We start from the raw sequence: 17541 nt of genomic DNA on the forward strand, positions 1-17541 counted from the left end.
CACTATCTTAGCTGGAGGGAAGAATTTGGCAAGGAATTTCTGAGCAAGATCATCCCATGTTTTTACGGAGCTAGCAGGGAGTGCATTTAGCCAAGCCTTAACTTTATCCCTTAAGGAGAAGGGAAAAAGCCTCAACCGAATTGCATCATATGTGACACCATTGTGCTTGAACATGTCACAAATCTCAAAAAAGTTTGATATATGGCCATTTAGATTATCATTTGGAAGACCCCTAAACTGAATCAATGTTTGAATCATGGTGATGATAGCTGGCTTGATTTCAAAATTGTTTGCTTGAATAGCTTGCCTTTCAATGCTCGATGGAATTCCTTGTACCAAAGGAACAACATAATCCCTTAAGCAATGATGGTCAGCTACTACACACTTTTGGATCTGCTATTTACCCTGTTGATCAACCATTGTATTTACTGTAGTAACACCTTGTTGATTCTCTCGTCGAAGTTTGCGTAATGATCGCTCAATTTCTAAATCACATGGGATAGTATCAAAGTTGTTTGCTCTTCTCATACAATAGCTGAACACAATTGCAAACCAAAGAAATAAAACTTAAATTAAGACTAATCTGAAAAATTTTAATATTAGCAAATAACAAAGAAAACATAATCCTCGGCAACAACGTCAAAAACTTGATGTTGATTTTGCACACGCAAGTATACATATCGAACAAGTAATATAGATAGGAAGTCCAGATTATCGTTCCCACAAGGATTTGTTTCTAAAGTTTCATTAAGTACTAAAATTATAAAATTAATTAATCTTATTTAAGTAATCCAAAAATTAAAGCAAAACTAATTAAAAACAATTAAAAATCGACACTAAATAAACTAACAAACTAAATAAGTTGAGAAAAATAGTATATTAAAGACCTTGGATTATAGGTTCATTCAACATTTCATCTGATACCAACTTTTCTTGTTATTTATCTTTCCTAGGTGATTTTACAAACCTAGAATTCAAAGCTATAGATGAGTCTCCGTCGAGTTGCTTGTACAAGTACTTAACTTAATTAGTTCACTATATATTTATAGGAATAAATTAAATTATGTTCATTGAGCAAGTGTCCTAATGTGGCTATAGATGGCAATTGACGTATGTCTACCCGAATGACGAATCAAATCACTTAAGTGATGCGAACATACACTATTCAAATCTTAGTCCAATCTAATATCTTTTTGTCGAGTGTCAATTAGTTTTACAATCAGTTAATTGTTAGCTAGACAATTAAAAGCATTAAGAACAAAAAAAAAATCAAAAGCATTAAGAACATATATGAATAAGCAAAACTGCACTCATTAATGATAAATAAAAGAGAAAATAACATTCAAACTACATGTTAAAATCCACTACAATCCTAGAAAAATAATTGAGCTCATAATATCTAATAAAAACAATATCCAAAGAAATTTAGCCATGAATCCAAATCAAAGAAAATAAAAGAAACACAAAAGCAGAGAAAAAAACTAATTATTAGAGCTTTATGATCTCAATTCTCTCTCAAATTCTCTTGTTTTTTTTCTTTGTTCTTAGCTCCAAATCTCCCAAATAGTTGCTTGCTGCCTTCTTCTCAAAACCTTTAAAAAAGGTCCCTTAAATAAGCTCTAACTAACTTGATTTTCAAAATCCTGTCAAATTTTAATTTTTGGAAAATCGTCTAGTGCTGCGGCCATCTATCAACTTTGAACATAATTTTCACCCTAACTTGCTCCAAACTATGGAAAGTAGTAAATATAAAAGTTGTAGCCCTATCTCTTAAATTTCCAATGGCTAAAGAATCATGTCAATTGGACTTCTGAGTTAAAAGATATACTCCAAATACCGAATCATGTTTAGTCCGTACATACTACTGCAGCACTCCGACTTAGACAAATATTTTGACCATGATCCAATCAGAATTGGGTGAAGTGGTAAACATAAATCTTGTAGCCCCTCCTCTTAATATTCTAGTGGTTTAAGTTCATTTGGAGTTTTGTAAAGAGAGATATGGTCAAAATACCAAAATATATACAAATGAAGCCATCACCATACTTGCACGAATTTTCATCAAATGAGCTTTTTTCATTAAATTTTCTACAAAAGCAATAAGAGAAACCAACAATAACTACTCTTAAAGTAATTTAAACAAAATAATATAAAATTTAACTAAAAAAACTTAAATTAACTACTCAATATCTAATTAAACTTAAACTAGAAAAACATTTAAAATACTATAATTCGAACTTAAAATTTCAAAGATCTAGATATTTAAGCTTCTCAAAATTATCAAAATAACTCTATATAATAGAGTTATCATATGTATTGATACACGAGCACATATATTGATAAATTATGGGGTTTTAAGCCTTTGACGACTCATTTTCTCTCATCCCGCGACTCACCTTTCTTCAAACTCTCTCAACTCCTAACATTTTTAAGTGAGTTTTTCTCAAATCGGCATTGATTGAAACACTCCTTACCTTATATAGTAATTAACAATCAAATTTCTTACTTCTTTTTTTTTTTCTTTACAAAGTTACCTCCAAAGTTATTCACACACCCAAAAACAAAATCAGGGAAGAATCTTCACCAGTCATTTGATGTTGACAGCATTTGGAACTACAAAGAGACCTATGCCCTAAAATGCTTTCTATTTTTGTTAACAAGCACTGTTATACATGAAAAACTATCACGTTATTTTTTGTTATTTTGTGTATACATTTATGTACAAAAGCAAAGCATGGGATCATGGCCTTAATTTCCATTAAGGGCCTTCGTGTTTTGTTGACAGGCACAGTTGCAATGATAGCTTTTGCTGTACCATGGTTTGGTGCTTTCACTTTATTATAAAATTATTTAATTACTTAAAATAATCTGTAAATATTATTGACAAGTAAGGACTCGTACGGCCTAGCGTCCGTCACCAGCTAGTTAGATATAAAATACTTTTTACAAAAATTGAGGCTTCTCCAGTTGGGCCCAGCCCATACCATCTTGGTGCGAAATGTACGTGGGACAAACTGGGTAAATTCACCTTCAACTTGGACAAATAGGGTAATTTACATTATTTTCTCCTACTACTACTCACTCCATTGCTAGTAGTCCGTCACTTCTGCGAAGACTTCACCGAAAAAAGAAACACAACACAAACGAAGACGAATTTCTCCCACATTTCACGTACGTTTACCCTTTCTCGATCTAAATATTTCTTAAACCCGGGTTTCCCAAATTATCACCAGTTTCCTCTTGGTTTTTGAATCCTATAAAAAATTTTCTTTGCAAAATAAACGTCAGATTTTAGGCGGTTGACTGACTGAGGGTGTGTGTCTTGGATCTTAATTGCAGGAATGGCCAGAAGTCTAGCTGGATTTCTGGCTCTCTTTCTCTTCGTATTGATCTGCGGAGCCGCTTCTCTTTTTCAACCGATCTCGGATTCTCATCGATCTGCCGCTCTTGAGCTCTTCACTCCAACCCATGGATCCTTCAAAAGGTTTTCTTAAACCCTAATCTTTTTGAGCACACCGTTCTTTTTTTTTTTTTTGGTGTTTGTTTGTTCAGAAAAGAAATTAGGAGAAAATGGAAAGATACCGTTGAAGGTCAAATTCAGTTACATTTAAACTCTCTCTTAATAATTTTAGTGATGTGAAATTTAAGATTTTAGTATTTTTTTTTGTTTGAATTGGAAGTAGAAAAGAGATCTTTGAGAATGAGGTTTTACAATGCCTATCTTATTCGATGCAATTGATTACCAGCTTAGAAGAGACATACGAGGCGCTAAGAACATTTGAGGTTCTCGGAATTGGAAAGAAGCCTGACGTGACTGCCACAGCTTGCCGCTCCATTTCGGAAACCCTAGGCTTATTGACTTCAACCCCAAAGGATCTTTTCTATGCTCTAAAAGCAAATAGCATAGTGAAATGCAAGATAAACGAGAAAACTTCTGAGGTATTATTTGAATTTTGTGTGTTGACATATGGTTCAACATCATTTAACTTTGTTTAACCCTTCTCAAATTTAGTTTTTTTTTTTTACTTTGCAAAAGGGTATTATTACAAGACTTAATACTGCTGTCAATGGTGCAAGTTCGTTGCTGGACTTCTATTATTCGATAGGAGGTTTGGTACTCATCAAGGTAATGAATGCATGCGGGATACTAACAATTATGATGTACTTCATTTTTATGCATGTAGCTTAAGAAATTTTTTGAGTTTTGTATATGATTTGTGTATGCCCTAAATTTGCTTCAGTTTTGTTATGTTGATCAAGGGGCCTTATTAACCTAGCTTCTGTTCTACAGGGTCTATACCTTTAAGTTGTTTCTCATTTTTTGCCCTACTTTCTAATGCATTGTTTGTCAATGCAGGATCAGACTTCTAAAGCTGATGTTTATCTTACTGATGCTGAGGGTGTTTTCCGCTCAGTCAAGGTTTGTTGCTATAACTAGCTTTATTTTTATGGTCAGACTTAGATATGGTGCTGGGCCTAACATTTTGGTGGGATTTGTTGTTCATGTGGTGAGATTTGGGTTTGTGGAGGAGGCTCACTACTTGAACTGACTCAAACCTCCATTGTTATATTTATATTTTCCTTTTCACGTCAGCCAATATTATGGCTTGATTTGTGTTGCAACGTATATTGGTCATGAATGGTTGATTTTATGTTATAAATTGTTGCCAGGCTTTCAGCCAGAGTGATGGCAGGTGGCGTTATAGTTCAAATAATCCTGAGTCTAGTGCCTTTGCCGCTGGTAATGATTTATCTGGATTCTACAACTTGTTTTTCAAAGAAGATGTCCAGTAAAGCTGACCATATAGCTTTTTTGTTTCTATCATGATGTTACCTCTTTGATTAATGTTGCTTATCTTCTTCTCCCATTTATTAAGTTTAATCAAACTGTGTGATACTAATCCACTTAGGCTTTGTAATATATTTGCAGGAATAGCACTTGAAACACTTGCTGGAATTGTTTCTTTAGCATCTTCAGAAATGGACCAATCTTTGGTAAGTAGTCAATGTTGCTTGCTTTGATCTGGTCAAAGTTTTGATCAGTTCATGAGTCTGATACATTAATTAGCTCTAAATAGATGCTAACATGTTCTCCCATTAATCTTCATTTTGCCCCCCTTTTTTGTAGGCATATGCAGTTTTTTTATCTGTATATATTTTGCTGTTTCAAATTTGGATTGATTATTTTCTTGCCCTATGTCTTTTTACAAATGGTTTACTTTATTTGCTAGTCATATCATGTGGGATATCTAGCTCATAGACTTGGATGGATCTTAAATTATTGTTTTTTAAAAGCAATATAAGTAAGGATTAGTATATGTTACTAGATCTCCAATTCTTATGTGTGTCTATTTAATTATTAAATTATTATGTTGAGAAAAGTGGATTATTGATTATCCCTTATGTGGTGATGAGGGCTATATTACAACTCTTAGAAGGAAAATTGGATTATCCTTCTTGTAAGCATAGAACTACCACTTTCTGTAGTGATGAGGGCTATATTAAAACTCTAGGCAGTCTGATTAAACTTCTTAAAACATATTAAGTCGCAGAGGGATGGTTTAGGTCTATAAACAATGCAAGACTCATCAAATGAGCTCATAATCATCAACATTTCTATGAATATTTTTAAATGTTTTCAGTTTATTGTTTCATTTAATCATATCTTGGTGTCTATTGACATCCAATTATCTCTGCTTTAGTAAAAAGGTTATGCTTTCATTTTAACGCTTATTTTTGTTCCTTCTTATCTGTGTTTGTCAATCATTTCTATTGTTAATCTGGGCATGCCATAATATATGTTTGCATACTGTTGGCAGATCATTACTCTAAAGAATGATATAAGCAAGCTTTTTGACAGTATTGAGAAATATGGTATGTATATTTTCTCCTTTTTCCCAGGTTCTTTCTATGTTCTATTTTTTTTGTTTGATTTTTTTTTTCAAAATCTTTTTGCTCCTAATAATTCCATTCATCATCTCTCAATTAAAAAAAAAAAAAAAGAGAGAATTGTTTGCTATTTTTAAATCTTATTTAGTTTGATATTTGTTTTTATTCTAATATCATTCTGTGTTAATCAAGTTATCTCTTATTTCAGATGATGGGGCCCTTTACTTTGATGATAAACTTGTTGATGGACATGAACATCAAGGTCCTTTGTCAACCACCTCATCTGTTGTTAGAGGGCTAACAGCATTTGCGGCTGTGACTGCTGGAAGTGTCAATGTCTGTACAGAGAGCTCACTCATCATGCATTTTTAGTCCACTTATCTTATGTTTTTGAAATGTGTACTTATTCTTCTGGTTTATGTCTACAGCTTCCAGGGGACAAAATACTCGGATTGGCAAAATTCTTCCTTGGTATTGGAGTTCCTGGTGATGCCAAAGATTTCTTCAACCAAATAGACTCCTTAGCTTGTTTGGAAAGCAACAGGCAAGGTTTTTCTTTTGGCAGTTTTAATACATTGCATTTATTTCATATGATTTGATGATGATATTAGCTCATGGGATTATTTCAATAGCTTTTTAATGATAGTGATATCTTAACCTTGGTTGAGTTTTTGTCACTCTTGAATAATACAGTTTCTGGTTGTGCCTGGAAAGAAAGCAAGAAATTATGAACATGCCTATTTGTATAGCTCTAGTTTGCAGAAGTTTTAGGTTTATTGTGTATGTGCTGGAATTGAGCTTAGAGTGTGTTTGTGCGAGGAATATTGAAAGTTTGAAGAATTTTGAAATGAAGGCATTTTGAATGCCTCAATTCAAAAGAATGGCATTTGTTCTTGCATTGTTTGGATAAGTACTTTTTAAAAAGAAATTTTTAGTATTGGAAAACATAATTGTAGAAGAAAACAATTATGTTAGGGATAGAATGAAGAAAAATGTTGAGAAAAATATGCAATATGGGTGCCATTAGATTTTTTAAAAATGTATAAGTATTACTAATAAATATGGGAAAAATCAAGAACTATATTTTAAAATGAGTTTTTGTAGTTAGAGTTAGAGGAAGTAAAAGTTGAGAAAAAAGGGAACATAATAAATGTTGATATCTAATTAAAAGACCAAGGAATTTCACAAATTCCACCTCTTATGGTAGAATTTGACCCATTAATAAATTCCTCATTTAAATTCCAAGAATTTTGACAATTCTTATATTTATTTTGCAAAACAAGGTAATTTTATTTCAGAATTTTTAAATTCTCTCTACAAAAGAAATTCCCTCATCCAAATGCACCCTTAGTGTTTCTCAACATGTTTTCTCACTTTCTATGTCTTTTGAGGCTCAGAGAGATTGCATTTCATCTTATGATATTCAGAGAGATGAGTAATAATTTGAGTGTACCAATGTCTCCCTTTTTTTTGGTTTTGTATAATGAAACTCTGGAACTTAATAGATCTTAAATTTCATTTGCCATGCAGGGTTTCCATCCCACTGATACTATCACTTCCATCTACAGAGCTTTCTTTGACTAAAAAAGACTCACTCAAGGTTTGTCCCAAGTTAAAATCTTTCACATGAATAAGTAGTGACTTAAATTCCTCTAAAGTGCCCAAAACCTACCACCCAGATTGATGGTATTAATGTTAGTGGCATTTCCATTTTGCTTCATGAAGATACTTTGTCATTTGAGGTAGTGTATGCTGATCCCTGTTCTGGTCTTTTAATCAAAAAAGGAATCTTCTTGTAAGTCTCATTCAACTGCATCAAATTCATGATGCATATAAGTGGTCCATTGACTTGCTTTCCACCCTTTATTCATATCCATTCACATACTTAAGCCTCCTTGATTTATACCAGATTTGGAATCACTTAATCTGGTTTAGAGGGTTTTGTTATTACTGACTTTTACTTCTTCTCTTTGAATGTTAACAGGTTAGAGTTAACACTGTGCTTGGTTCAAATGCACCACCTCTAACAGTGAAGCTTGTTGGAGCTTTTAGTTCTGGTTCAAAGGATGCATCTCTAGTTGAAAGCCAGGTCTGTTGTTCCCTCAAGTAGTGTTCATTTTGTTAGATGTAATTTCTGCTGCCTACAAGTGTTATTTTTGCATTTTTTTTATTCTGTTTAATATGATTCACTGTTTACAAAAAGTATGAAATGCAGGAACTTAAGTTTGACGCTGAAACTGGGGTACATATCTTGAGCAGCTTGCCGAAGAGCATTGATGTTGGAAGTTACACATTTGTTTTTGAGGTATTGTTGTTGTAATTTATTCTTAGATTGAAGCTTTATGTTGATCTGGCTTTCCTTGACATATGAACTTTGAATCTTTGTAGATTGTGCTTCATGAATCGGAGCATGAAAAGGTCTATGTTACGGGGAACCAAACAAAAGTACCAATATTTGTCACAGGACTTATCAAAATTGAAAATGCAGAAATTACAGTACTTGATGGTGATCTTGGGAGCATAGAAACACAGAAAAAGTATGTCTACCTTTTCTTTCACTTATATTTTGTTGGTTTCTATAATTCCTATAATTGATATAGTTGATGACTGTGTTGGATACCTATATAATGTCCTCACGACACTTTCACAAGTTAGTGACTAGTGTGTTTGATTATGTTTTTTTCAATGACCTGTAGTTTTATTCATGGTCTTATATCCTATATATATAGGCTAGATTTAGCTGGACAAAATGTTGTATCATTATCAGCAAACCACCTCCAGAAGCTGCGTATATCCTTTCAGTTGACAACTCCTCGTGGACGTGCTTTTAAGCCACATCAGGTTTGTACATCTACATGTCTTCATTTTGAATGAATTGTATTCTTTGCAGCAGTTTGTTGCTAAGTTTGCTGGCTTGTAGGCATTGCTCAAGTTGAGGCATGAGAGCAAGATTGAGCACATCTTTGTGGTTGGAAACTCTGGAAAGCAGTTTGAGATTCTTCTAGTTAAGTATCTTTTTGTTCATAGGTTGAGTATCTTTTTGGGTTGTATGTCAGTTTAAAATCTTATTATCAAAGTATTGTTTGAGATTTCTCTTATTTCCTATGGCAAATGATAATGACTAATTGGTCTTTTCATTGGGAAACGAGAAGACGTCTATAGTTTTATTCTATTATTAAGAGCTGTTCCCAAATTAAAATTTTCTTCAGCTGGCTCAACTTATACTGCACTATTCTAAGATTTGAGACTACTATCAGATGAAAAATATTCAGTTTTATGTGGATTATAAAATCATTTTTTTATTATTAATCCTATATGGCTTGTCTTGCAGAATTTTCTTGGGCTGGTTGAGAAGTTCTTCTATCTCTCAGGTAGATATGACATCGAGCTCGCAGTTGGTGATGCTGTTATGGTAAGTGTTGCTTTTACTCTTAGAAAATTTTCAATTTGTATGAGTCCACAAATATGTTGAAATAAATATATATCTTTTGCTTTCTTCAGGAGAACTCTTTGTTACGAGCTATTGGACATATCGAGTTAGATCTACCAGAACCACCAGAGAAGGCACCCCGCCCTCCTCCACAACCTGTTGATCCTTACTCAAGATATGGGCCCAAAGCAGAGATAACACATATCTTCAGGGCTCCTGAAAAGCATCCACCTAAGGAGCTTTCTCTTGCTTTCCTGGGTCTTACTATCTTGCCATTACTTGGATTCTTAGTTGGGGTGAGTCCTGCATGTGTTGCTTTTTATATTTTCATTCAACCAGAATGTTACTGATATCTGAATTTCTAATTTATTTATGTTTTAAATCTTTTATGCTTGTTTGTTGAATTGTTTGACTTTTTCTTGAGTTCTGGTCCAAAACTCAGGCTGGGGTCTTCCTGACTCTACATGTGAACTTATAAATTTGTTTGAAAATTTTAAATCTTAGGTTGAATCAACATTTCTTGTGGACCTGGCTCGTGGACTTATTTTCACAACTCCTCACATTTCTGTGTGTCTGTAGCATGTTGCATGCCACTGTCCTGCCGTTGCTTCTTAGTATTTTTCTTGGGGGGTCATTGGGTGTTTCATAGATTAGAAACAAGGACTTATTAGACTGGAAAACAGGAAAGTCTTTTAACATGAGGTTTTGGAGCTATTGAGCTCATTGGTCTCGGGCCTGGAAAAGAAAAAGCTTTGTGTTTTAATAGCATTCTTGGAGCTTGTTAAATGATCTCAGTAGAAGTCTGGCATTTCAATTGGCAGTGTTGCTGTTAAGATATGGGGGGTTGCAATTTTGGAGGCATGATTTTAAACTGTTTCTGGCTAGTTATTGCATCCGTGCATATCTTAGTAGTATTTAGTTTAGTAGAGCGTGGTCATTCTATTTTGGACTTGTTGATAGTGACAGGGTGAATTTGGTTTGACAGGTATTACGTTTAGGGGTGAACCTGAAGAACTTTCCCAGCAAAGCCATACCTGCCACATTTGCCATTCTCTTCCATGTTGGAATTGGAGCAGTTCTGTTGCTGTATGTGCTTTTCTGGTTGAAGGTTAGTATTATTATGTAGTGGTTAGCAAAGTCAATTGCCAAAATTGATTATGTTGTGTCTCATTCATTAACTTTTGTATTTGATGTTGTTGGTGCAGTTGGATCTATTCCAAACACTGAAACTACTTGGTTTCTTGGGAGTTTTCCTTGTGTTGGTTGGACATAGAATCCTTTCCCACCTGGCTGCAGCATCAGCCAAGGTGAAATCTGCCTGATTGAAGAACAAACGAAAAGATTTGTCTCCTACATTTTAGCTCAATTTTGTAGGCTCATATTTTCTGCTTCGAATCTTAGTAATTAGTGTTACAGAAAAGAAAATACAATGCTACTTGCGTGTCGATGCCATATTTGGTAGCAAAAATATTTCTAATTTAAAATGCTGAGTTGACTTGAGACATTCGTGGCTTCTTTGGGATGCCTGCCACTGGACTGGAGTCAATGTACGTTTCTAACCCTTTAAGATTTATTACTTGCTCGATATCATTTTTGTTAGAGCCTTCGATTCTGCCAAACAAGTAATTCAAATGGCTATATATATATATATATATATATCAAATAGGAATGTCAAATGGTATCTTATAATTGAATATTTCGCATTATTAGATTTGATTAAAAGAAATTAGAATATTTTGTAATTTAATTTAGTTAATAAAATTATTACCTGGTACGGGTTTAAATTTTTTTTCTCAATTTATATTGTACATAGTGATTTTTAATATTAAATTTTAAGTTTTAATATATATTATTTTTTATTTATAAATTTAAAGTAATACTTATTAAAGTTAATTAATTATTGTACATATGAATTTAAGCTTTAATTTTAATTTTTGTAAATTAATTTTAATTTATTAATTTAATTTTTATTCATAATATATGTAAAAATTAATTTTAAATTTATTTTATTTAGATATTTAGTACATAGTGTTAAGGTATCTGAGTGCAAGTTCAGACGGTAATATGAAAATTGAATCAGATATTTATTTAGAAAATTTGGATAACAAGTTTTAGTTAAAATATTAAAAAATAATAAATATACATCCATATTTAAAAAATAAATAGTTTGAAAAGATTCTGTAATCAAATTTTCAATGATGAAATGAAGTATAGTAAAATCTTTATAAATTAATATTCTTAGGACTTTGAAAATTTATTAATTAACCTAGATATTATTTAATCGATAAATTAATAGTTTATTAATTTATACTTTAATTAGTAAAAAATTAATTTATCAAGATATTTTGTTTTTCAAAATATTGAACTTAATGCATATATTGTGTATTGTGATTATACAAATATTACCTAATTATCGAATTATGAATTAACATTTGTTTAACCAAAACAAATTTATGAATGAATTAGTCTGTTTAAATAGAAGTCATGAATCTATCTATTTTTATAACAAACTAAAATTACATTTGATTTATACTTAATTAACATATTTCATGAACATTGAGTCACGTAAAAATATATATTATTAAAATATATATATATATATATATATATATAAAGAACATATAATATTACAAATGGTAAAACTAAACATATTGGTTTCTCATTTTAAAGATATAAAGACATCAATAATGACAGATAAAATACGAAAAGTATTATGTGAATTTAACATAAAAAATCCAAATTGCATTCAAAAGTAATTGCAACAGAAAGTGTCAAAAAAGTTTAACTTACAAGTGAGCCAAGCAATAATATTAAATACGATAAGGAGGTTAATTATTTATCAATCAATATCAATTTTCTCTTACAATATAAGAATAGTATACCAAAACTTCTTAATGTATTAAAAAAGTTAAAGATGAGGTTTAACGAGATTTCAGCTTCAAGAAGAAACAAGTAACATTAAAATCATATATTATAAAATCCTCCTAATTAAGTCATAAAAGGAAATTATTAATTTATATATCAAGTGAAACTTAGATTTTTTTTTTTTCAAAATATATTATCTTATAAATTTAACGAATTATTAATTTATCACATTCATTCCAAATCAAGAGATCAAAAATATTATTTAATTGAGATTATTAATTTATCAAAATTTTACTATACTAAATCAATTTCGAGAATTATGTAAATAAACATGGAGAGTAGATCTCCTTTCCCACGCAATTGAATAAGGGAACTCTTCAACAGTGCGTAATCTTACATTTATTATTCAAGGAAATTAATTGACGAAAGAATAATTATCTTACACAATCTATAAATTTATCCAATATAAATGGGTTAAAAAAAGAGAGGAATAGGACCAATATTCTGGATAAGCTGTCTTCTATGTTCTACACTGAAGATGGAAGAGATATAAAAGAAGACAAGGCTACAAAAATTGCAGAAATGGGCATTGTTTGTGCCCACCCTCCAATGATGGGACCTTATGAAGTCAAAGGCATTTCTTGAATTGGAACTTTGCTCTCTTACTCCGAATCCTTAAGGCTTTCACTTGTAAGCCACATTTTCTTTTGAAATATGAGCACTACGTCCTCATCTTGCTCTGAGTCCAGCTGAGAGTCTGCTGTTGCCACTGATTCCCAGTGTAATGCTCCTAAATATTTCTTTATCAACTCCACTGTTGGTCGCTTATCATTAACAATGATGAAACCCTTAGGCCTCAAGATGCGGTCCATTTCTATTAATAAATCCACAATGCTACAGTCTTTCTTTTCAATATCAGAGAAGACAGTCCAAGCATGAAGGAGATCATAAGTTCTTGGATAAGTTGAGAAGCTTTCACACCTGTTAGTTGCCGGGCACACGAATTTTAGCAACAAATAGGATACTTCAAGCAAGACCAAAAATGAAATATATGAAAATGGAACTGAAAATTGGGGGAGGGTGGGGGGTGAAATCTTGCACCTCAGGGGTTTCCCCTTATTTCATTCAGGGTAAAGCAAAAACTGCTTACGCTTAGGTAAAGAATACATAAAAGGGCTTTAGAACATTTCTGATAATTGATTGCAGCAGTCGATTACTCAGTTTCATATTAGCTGTTAATAACTTCTTCGATCTGGGAGCTGAAACTGTTTGGTCTCTTGGAACCTATGGAGTCTAGACCCTGCCTACTGCACTCTTTAGTCTCCGAGAAAACTAACTATTAACCTTTCTGAAGCTAAACTAAGTATTAGCATGTCTATTTTGAAATCCTCACCACAATCTTCCTTGCCCCCCTCGAAGCAGGACTATGCTAAAAGAAGCCATTGCATATTAAACTAACAAAGTCAAATTAATTGTCTAATTAAAATTCTGAACATACCAGTTATGCACGGTTCCTATCAGGCCTCTGTCATATATTATCTTCAGAGTGTTAGGTCCATCTTCTGGCACCACATTCATCACCCAAACATCTTTGTCATTCAGAGCAGCTGCAAATGAACCCATGTTTGCCTTCACGTCCATTAAATTTCTCACTGTATCAGACTCAATATGTGGACCCAAAAGATTCCAATAGTTTTCAACTCTTCGCTGCCAAAGATCCTGCAACACATCAACCACTGTCATAAACCAGCTTCTTTAATGCATGCACACATAAATAGGTAGAAGTTTTGAAACAGATTACCGTGTCCTTTACAAACATTTCATCAGAGTAGCCCAAATCAGCAAGACGGGGAGGTGGAGTAGTCAAACGAGCAGGCCAAGGAGCCAACCCACTCCCTCTTGCTTTCTGAATTTCTGATTGGATCGAAACAGCATGTCAACTTCCAGTATTAATCTCTTCTAGCATGGAAACAGCTTATAATGCAACAGGAAAGCAAGGTGCAGAGCAATGTTTCTTTTGAGAAATAAAAATTTTATGGGAAATTCACCTCCTTATTTAATATTGATAATAGAGGTTTACTTCTCTAATTGTCATAAATTATAAAAGAATAGATAAAAATCAATCATTAACACATGCTTAATTCTGCCTTTCTGCATATAGTTTTTAGAACTTACATATGCAAAAAGCAATAACATTAAGATACCAGAAGATTGCACTAGGTAAGTAGAGAATCTCATTGAGCATAAGAGTAACTATACTCTGAAGTATGCTTTTCGTTCTAAAACAATGGCTTCAAAGTTAAAAGTCATTTCTATCTAAAAAAGAGTGCTGTGTCAACATGTTTAGTTCTAGTTTGCATATTTGGTAGAAAAAGTTATTTTAGTCTAAAGTCCTTGAGCTTTATGTTAGTCTCTTCAACACATACATGTAGCAGTAGTCCATGTTTAATTCTAGCTTGCAGATGATAAGAATCAATTGGATACTTACTTCAGTCTAAATTTGCAGGAACTTCACAAAATTCTCTACAATATTTATGTAGCAATAGTTCATAGATAGGCAAAGCAGACGATCAGATGACATATACAAGACAAAGGGCAGAAGTACTCACTACTGGAGTAAGGAGTGATACAAGCTTCCATTGGAACACCCCAAACTGCATCTGGATCATCATCAGATTTGCACATGGGAGGATGAGTACCAGGCTCTCTTTGCATGAAACAGTCATTTGTCAGGGGTTTGACCCAAATAACAGTTTGATTCCTTTTAGCAGCTATCTTCCAACACATTCGTTCCACAAGGGCACTCATCGCTCTCCAAATTCTCAAATCTTCTTCATCCTGGGCATATGCTTCAGGAGATGAATAGGCAAAATAACCTCCTGGCCTGAGTACCCGGTCTAGCTCAAGAAGAAGGATTCCATTCCTTTGAAGCCAATCAATCCTACAACGTGAACAATGTGCAAGTTCAAAAGATCTACTTGGGTAAGGAAGTCTCTTTGTCCCTAAAACACCGAGATATGCAGGAATTCCTCTCTCCAGGGCAAACTGGATCTGGTTTTGATGAACATCATTTGGTGCTAAAGACATTGCAATGATACCAGACGAAAGAAGATATCCTCCAAAACTAGCAACTCCACAACCCACATCAAAAACAGTTCGAATATTTCCCTCATTGTTTAAAATGTTGTCTGGAAAGTTCAGCATCTGCCAGTTGAAAACATGAATATGATTACTGCTGATGATCAGACTGAGTTTCATATATTCAAATAACCAGTATTTTGTCCTTTTTCCTTCCTGAACAGGACAATTCACTTACATTTGCCATCGAAGCAATATACTTGTCTGCCCCATAATGGAAGTGAGTTCCACCTCCAGGAAATGAAATCTTGTCACCCTTGACAACCATCCAATTCTGGTCAGATTTTTCCGTTGCAAGGTGGGTATGTGGTATATTTGCTTTCCATACCTCATCCCTGCTTTTGGGCCACTTGATAGGTATCTGAAACCATCAAGAACTAAACACTTTATAATGCCTAAATCTGCACGACCAGAAACCTATGAACTTTTATAATTCCATTTAACATGGAAAACTAGAGCAAGGCTTCACCTTGTATCCAGGTGGAGGAGGAATCAAACAATTGTAGCGTCTTTCGGGCTGTGGGCAATGTCTTTCGTAGTGTTCCATCACAGATAAATCCAGCTTCAATCTTGTCTGGTATATAAAATTCCTGTCTAGGCAAGGAATAAGCTCGGAATGTCGATCATCACAAACCTTCGACAAACCAATTAGCAGCAAAAACAATTTATATCAGGTAATCCATAAAAAAATACAAGTGCAAAATGGTAAAGAATTTGGCTCATATAAATTTCACTCACAGGGAAACTCCTCAGCATGACACCATCATCTCCATCTTCATCGAGTTTAGCAGAAGTATCAACAGTATCGTCATCCCCATGCCAGTAAGAAGAACCAAATTTCCTCAAAGATTTACTTCCATACTCTAGTGCAGATGAACTGTTGTTTCGGGTGTATGCATAGAAGCAACCACAACAGACAACCAAAACTACTATCCAAGTGATTAGCCGTTTCTTTGGATTCGCATCAGCTCTTCCCCTTGTCATATTATTTTTTTTTCCTTTTCGATCAAACCGGGAAGAAAGAGGAAAAGGATCTCCCTACTACTTTGACTTCAACATACAGAGAGGAAATAAAGACAGAATCTTTACCAATCAAATTATTGGATTCAAAAGACTAACTGTACATTTAATACCCAAACAACCAAGTCAATATTTCACTCAAAGAAAATACCTCAAATTAGCAGTGTCTTTTTTGAATCTTCCCCAACGCGCATATTCACAGGATACTGACAGGAAAACAAAATACATCCAAAATTTCAAAGGCCATTATATAAAAAAGACCCACACAACCCACCCTCAGCTCCTCGGCTATTAATAAATACAAAACCATTCATTCCAAGAATCAATGGTTGAAAATGCACGAAATAAGACCATTTAGAGGACTAAACCATTATCATATTACAGACATTGAATCCAACAGAACACATTAAAGAAGCATTGGCAGTGAAATAATAACAAAGCGGTAGCATGAAAAAGGATTCTTTATTACCTTAAAACAGAAGAGAAAGATACTGCAGAGATGAAAGAAGACAAACCCAGATCAAATAGAACAAACAGTTGGGCAGTTACAGTAAATAGACAAATCAAAGCATTGAAATTTGGAATTAATACAGCGCAAGTGAAGAAAGAATTAGGGGGCAAAAAGGGAAATAAAGAAAAAGAAAGGAATCAAATATAACAGTAACAACTAGTAAAGCACCGACAGTTGCATTGTCGACTACGTTGTGACATCCAAATCAAAAGCTTTGACAGGGATAGAATAGAGCCAGTTCAGTCTTTCAAAGTTTCAACATTTCTACACCTTAAAAATAATAATTAAATATAAAAAGAAATGCTGTCGGCAACATGGGCAAAAAAGCGGAAAAAAATTAATAATTAACGGCTGAATGAATCAATGAATGTACATACCTGTAAAGAGAGAAATTAAAATTTGCTAAAAGTGGAAAGAGCGCGTGAGGAGCAGTGAAGAAACGTTTACGGACGACAAGAAAGGGAAAATTTTTGTTTCTTGTTAGATCTTCCAGAATGTTAAAGCTGTTTCTGGTTTCCGTTTTTAGGCTGTCAGTCTAGTTAGCGGGAGAAAAAGAGACTAAGTTTAACGACAATGAAGGTGGTCGTTTGGTTGGTTTCAGCATTCAGGTGTAGACGGCGGTTTTTTCTGGGCTTTTCGTTAGAGATTTGGAAGAAATCTCTTCGTTTTCCCTTTTTTGTTTCAGTCA

The 17541-nt window shown here is 33.5% G+C and overlaps 2 protein-coding genes across 4 annotated transcripts; one reads left to right on the forward strand and one right to left on the reverse strand.

Moving 5' to 3' along the window:
* The first annotated feature begins 3052 nt into the window (after positions 1-3052).
* HAP6 (ribophorin II (RPN2) family protein) lies at positions 3053-10906 on the forward strand. 2 transcript variants are annotated; one of them, XM_007050194.3, is made up of 20 exons: positions 3053-3171; positions 3340-3484; positions 3747-3939; positions 4037-4126; positions 4358-4420; positions 4672-4741; positions 4931-4995; positions 5820-5874; positions 6098-6225; positions 6318-6433; positions 7420-7489; positions 7874-7978; positions 8105-8194; positions 8278-8426; positions 8619-8730; positions 8810-8893; positions 9221-9301; positions 9391-9615; positions 10305-10427; positions 10525-10906. In XM_007050194.3, the coding sequence occupies exons 2-20, from the start codon at positions 3342-3344 to the stop codon at positions 10639-10641; spliced, it is 2079 nt and encodes a 692-aa protein (XP_007050256.3). In that variant the 5' UTR covers positions 3053-3171; positions 3340-3341; the 3' UTR covers positions 10642-10906. The 2 variants fall into 2 exon arrangements, with proteins under 2 accessions (XP_007050256.3, XP_017969398.2); XM_018113909.2 differs by having other exon boundaries at positions 3108-3171; positions 8093-8194.
* A 1661-nt stretch (positions 10907-12567) lies between these two features.
* On the reverse strand, positions 12568-17504 carry LOC18613119 (putative methyltransferase PMT3). Of its 2 annotated transcripts, none has more exons than XM_088807626.1 (9): positions 17231-17504; positions 16494-16548; positions 16061-16372; positions 15792-15956; positions 15501-15683; positions 14794-15388; positions 13986-14098; positions 13683-13903; positions 12568-13165 (listed from the first exon to the last, which is right to left on the reverse strand). In XM_088807626.1, the coding sequence occupies exons 3-9, from the start codon at positions 16304-16306 to the stop codon at positions 12847-12849; spliced, it is 1842 nt and encodes a 613-aa protein (XP_088663752.1). In that variant the 5' UTR covers positions 16307-16372; positions 16494-16548; positions 17231-17504; the 3' UTR covers positions 12568-12846. The 2 variants fall into 2 exon arrangements, with proteins under 2 accessions (XP_088663752.1, XP_007050260.3); XM_007050198.3 differs by lacking the exon at positions 17231-17504 and adding an exon at positions 16812-16977.
* Between the last annotated feature and the right edge of the window lie 37 nt (positions 17505-17541).

The sequence above is a fragment of the Theobroma cacao genome, chromosome 1, assembly GCF_053813885.1.
Source record: "Theobroma cacao isolate CCN51 chromosome 1, ASM5381388v1, whole genome shotgun sequence".
Lineage (NCBI taxonomy): Eukaryota > Viridiplantae > Streptophyta > Magnoliopsida > Malvales > Malvaceae > Theobroma > Theobroma cacao.

Bases quoted from the DNA above. Each gene is read 5' to 3' on its own strand.
- LOC18613119 (XM_088807626.1), bottom strand. From the start codon at position 16,306: ATGACAAGGGGAAGAGCTGATGCGAATCCAAAGAAACGGCTAATCACT. The intron at 15,389-15,500 runs GTAAGTGAATTG...TTCAACTGGCAG, and splicing joins ATATTGCTTCGATGGCAAAT to ATGCTGAACTTTCCAGACAA. The intron at 13,166-13,682 runs GTATGTTCAGAA...GGCAACTAACAG, and splicing joins ATAGGAACCGTGCATAACTG to GTGTGAAAGCTTCTCAACTT.
- HAP6 (XM_018113909.2), top strand. From the start codon at position 3,342: ATGGCCAGAAGTCTAGCTGGATTTCTGGCTCTCTTTCTCTTCGTATTG. The intron at 4,996-5,819 runs GTAAGTAGTCAA...TACTGTTGGCAG, and splicing joins CAGAAATGGACCAATCTTTG to ATCATTACTCTAAAGAATGA. The intron at 10,428-10,524 runs GTTAGTATTATT...TTGTTGGTGCAG, and splicing joins ATGTGCTTTTCTGGTTGAAG to TTGGATCTATTCCAAACACT.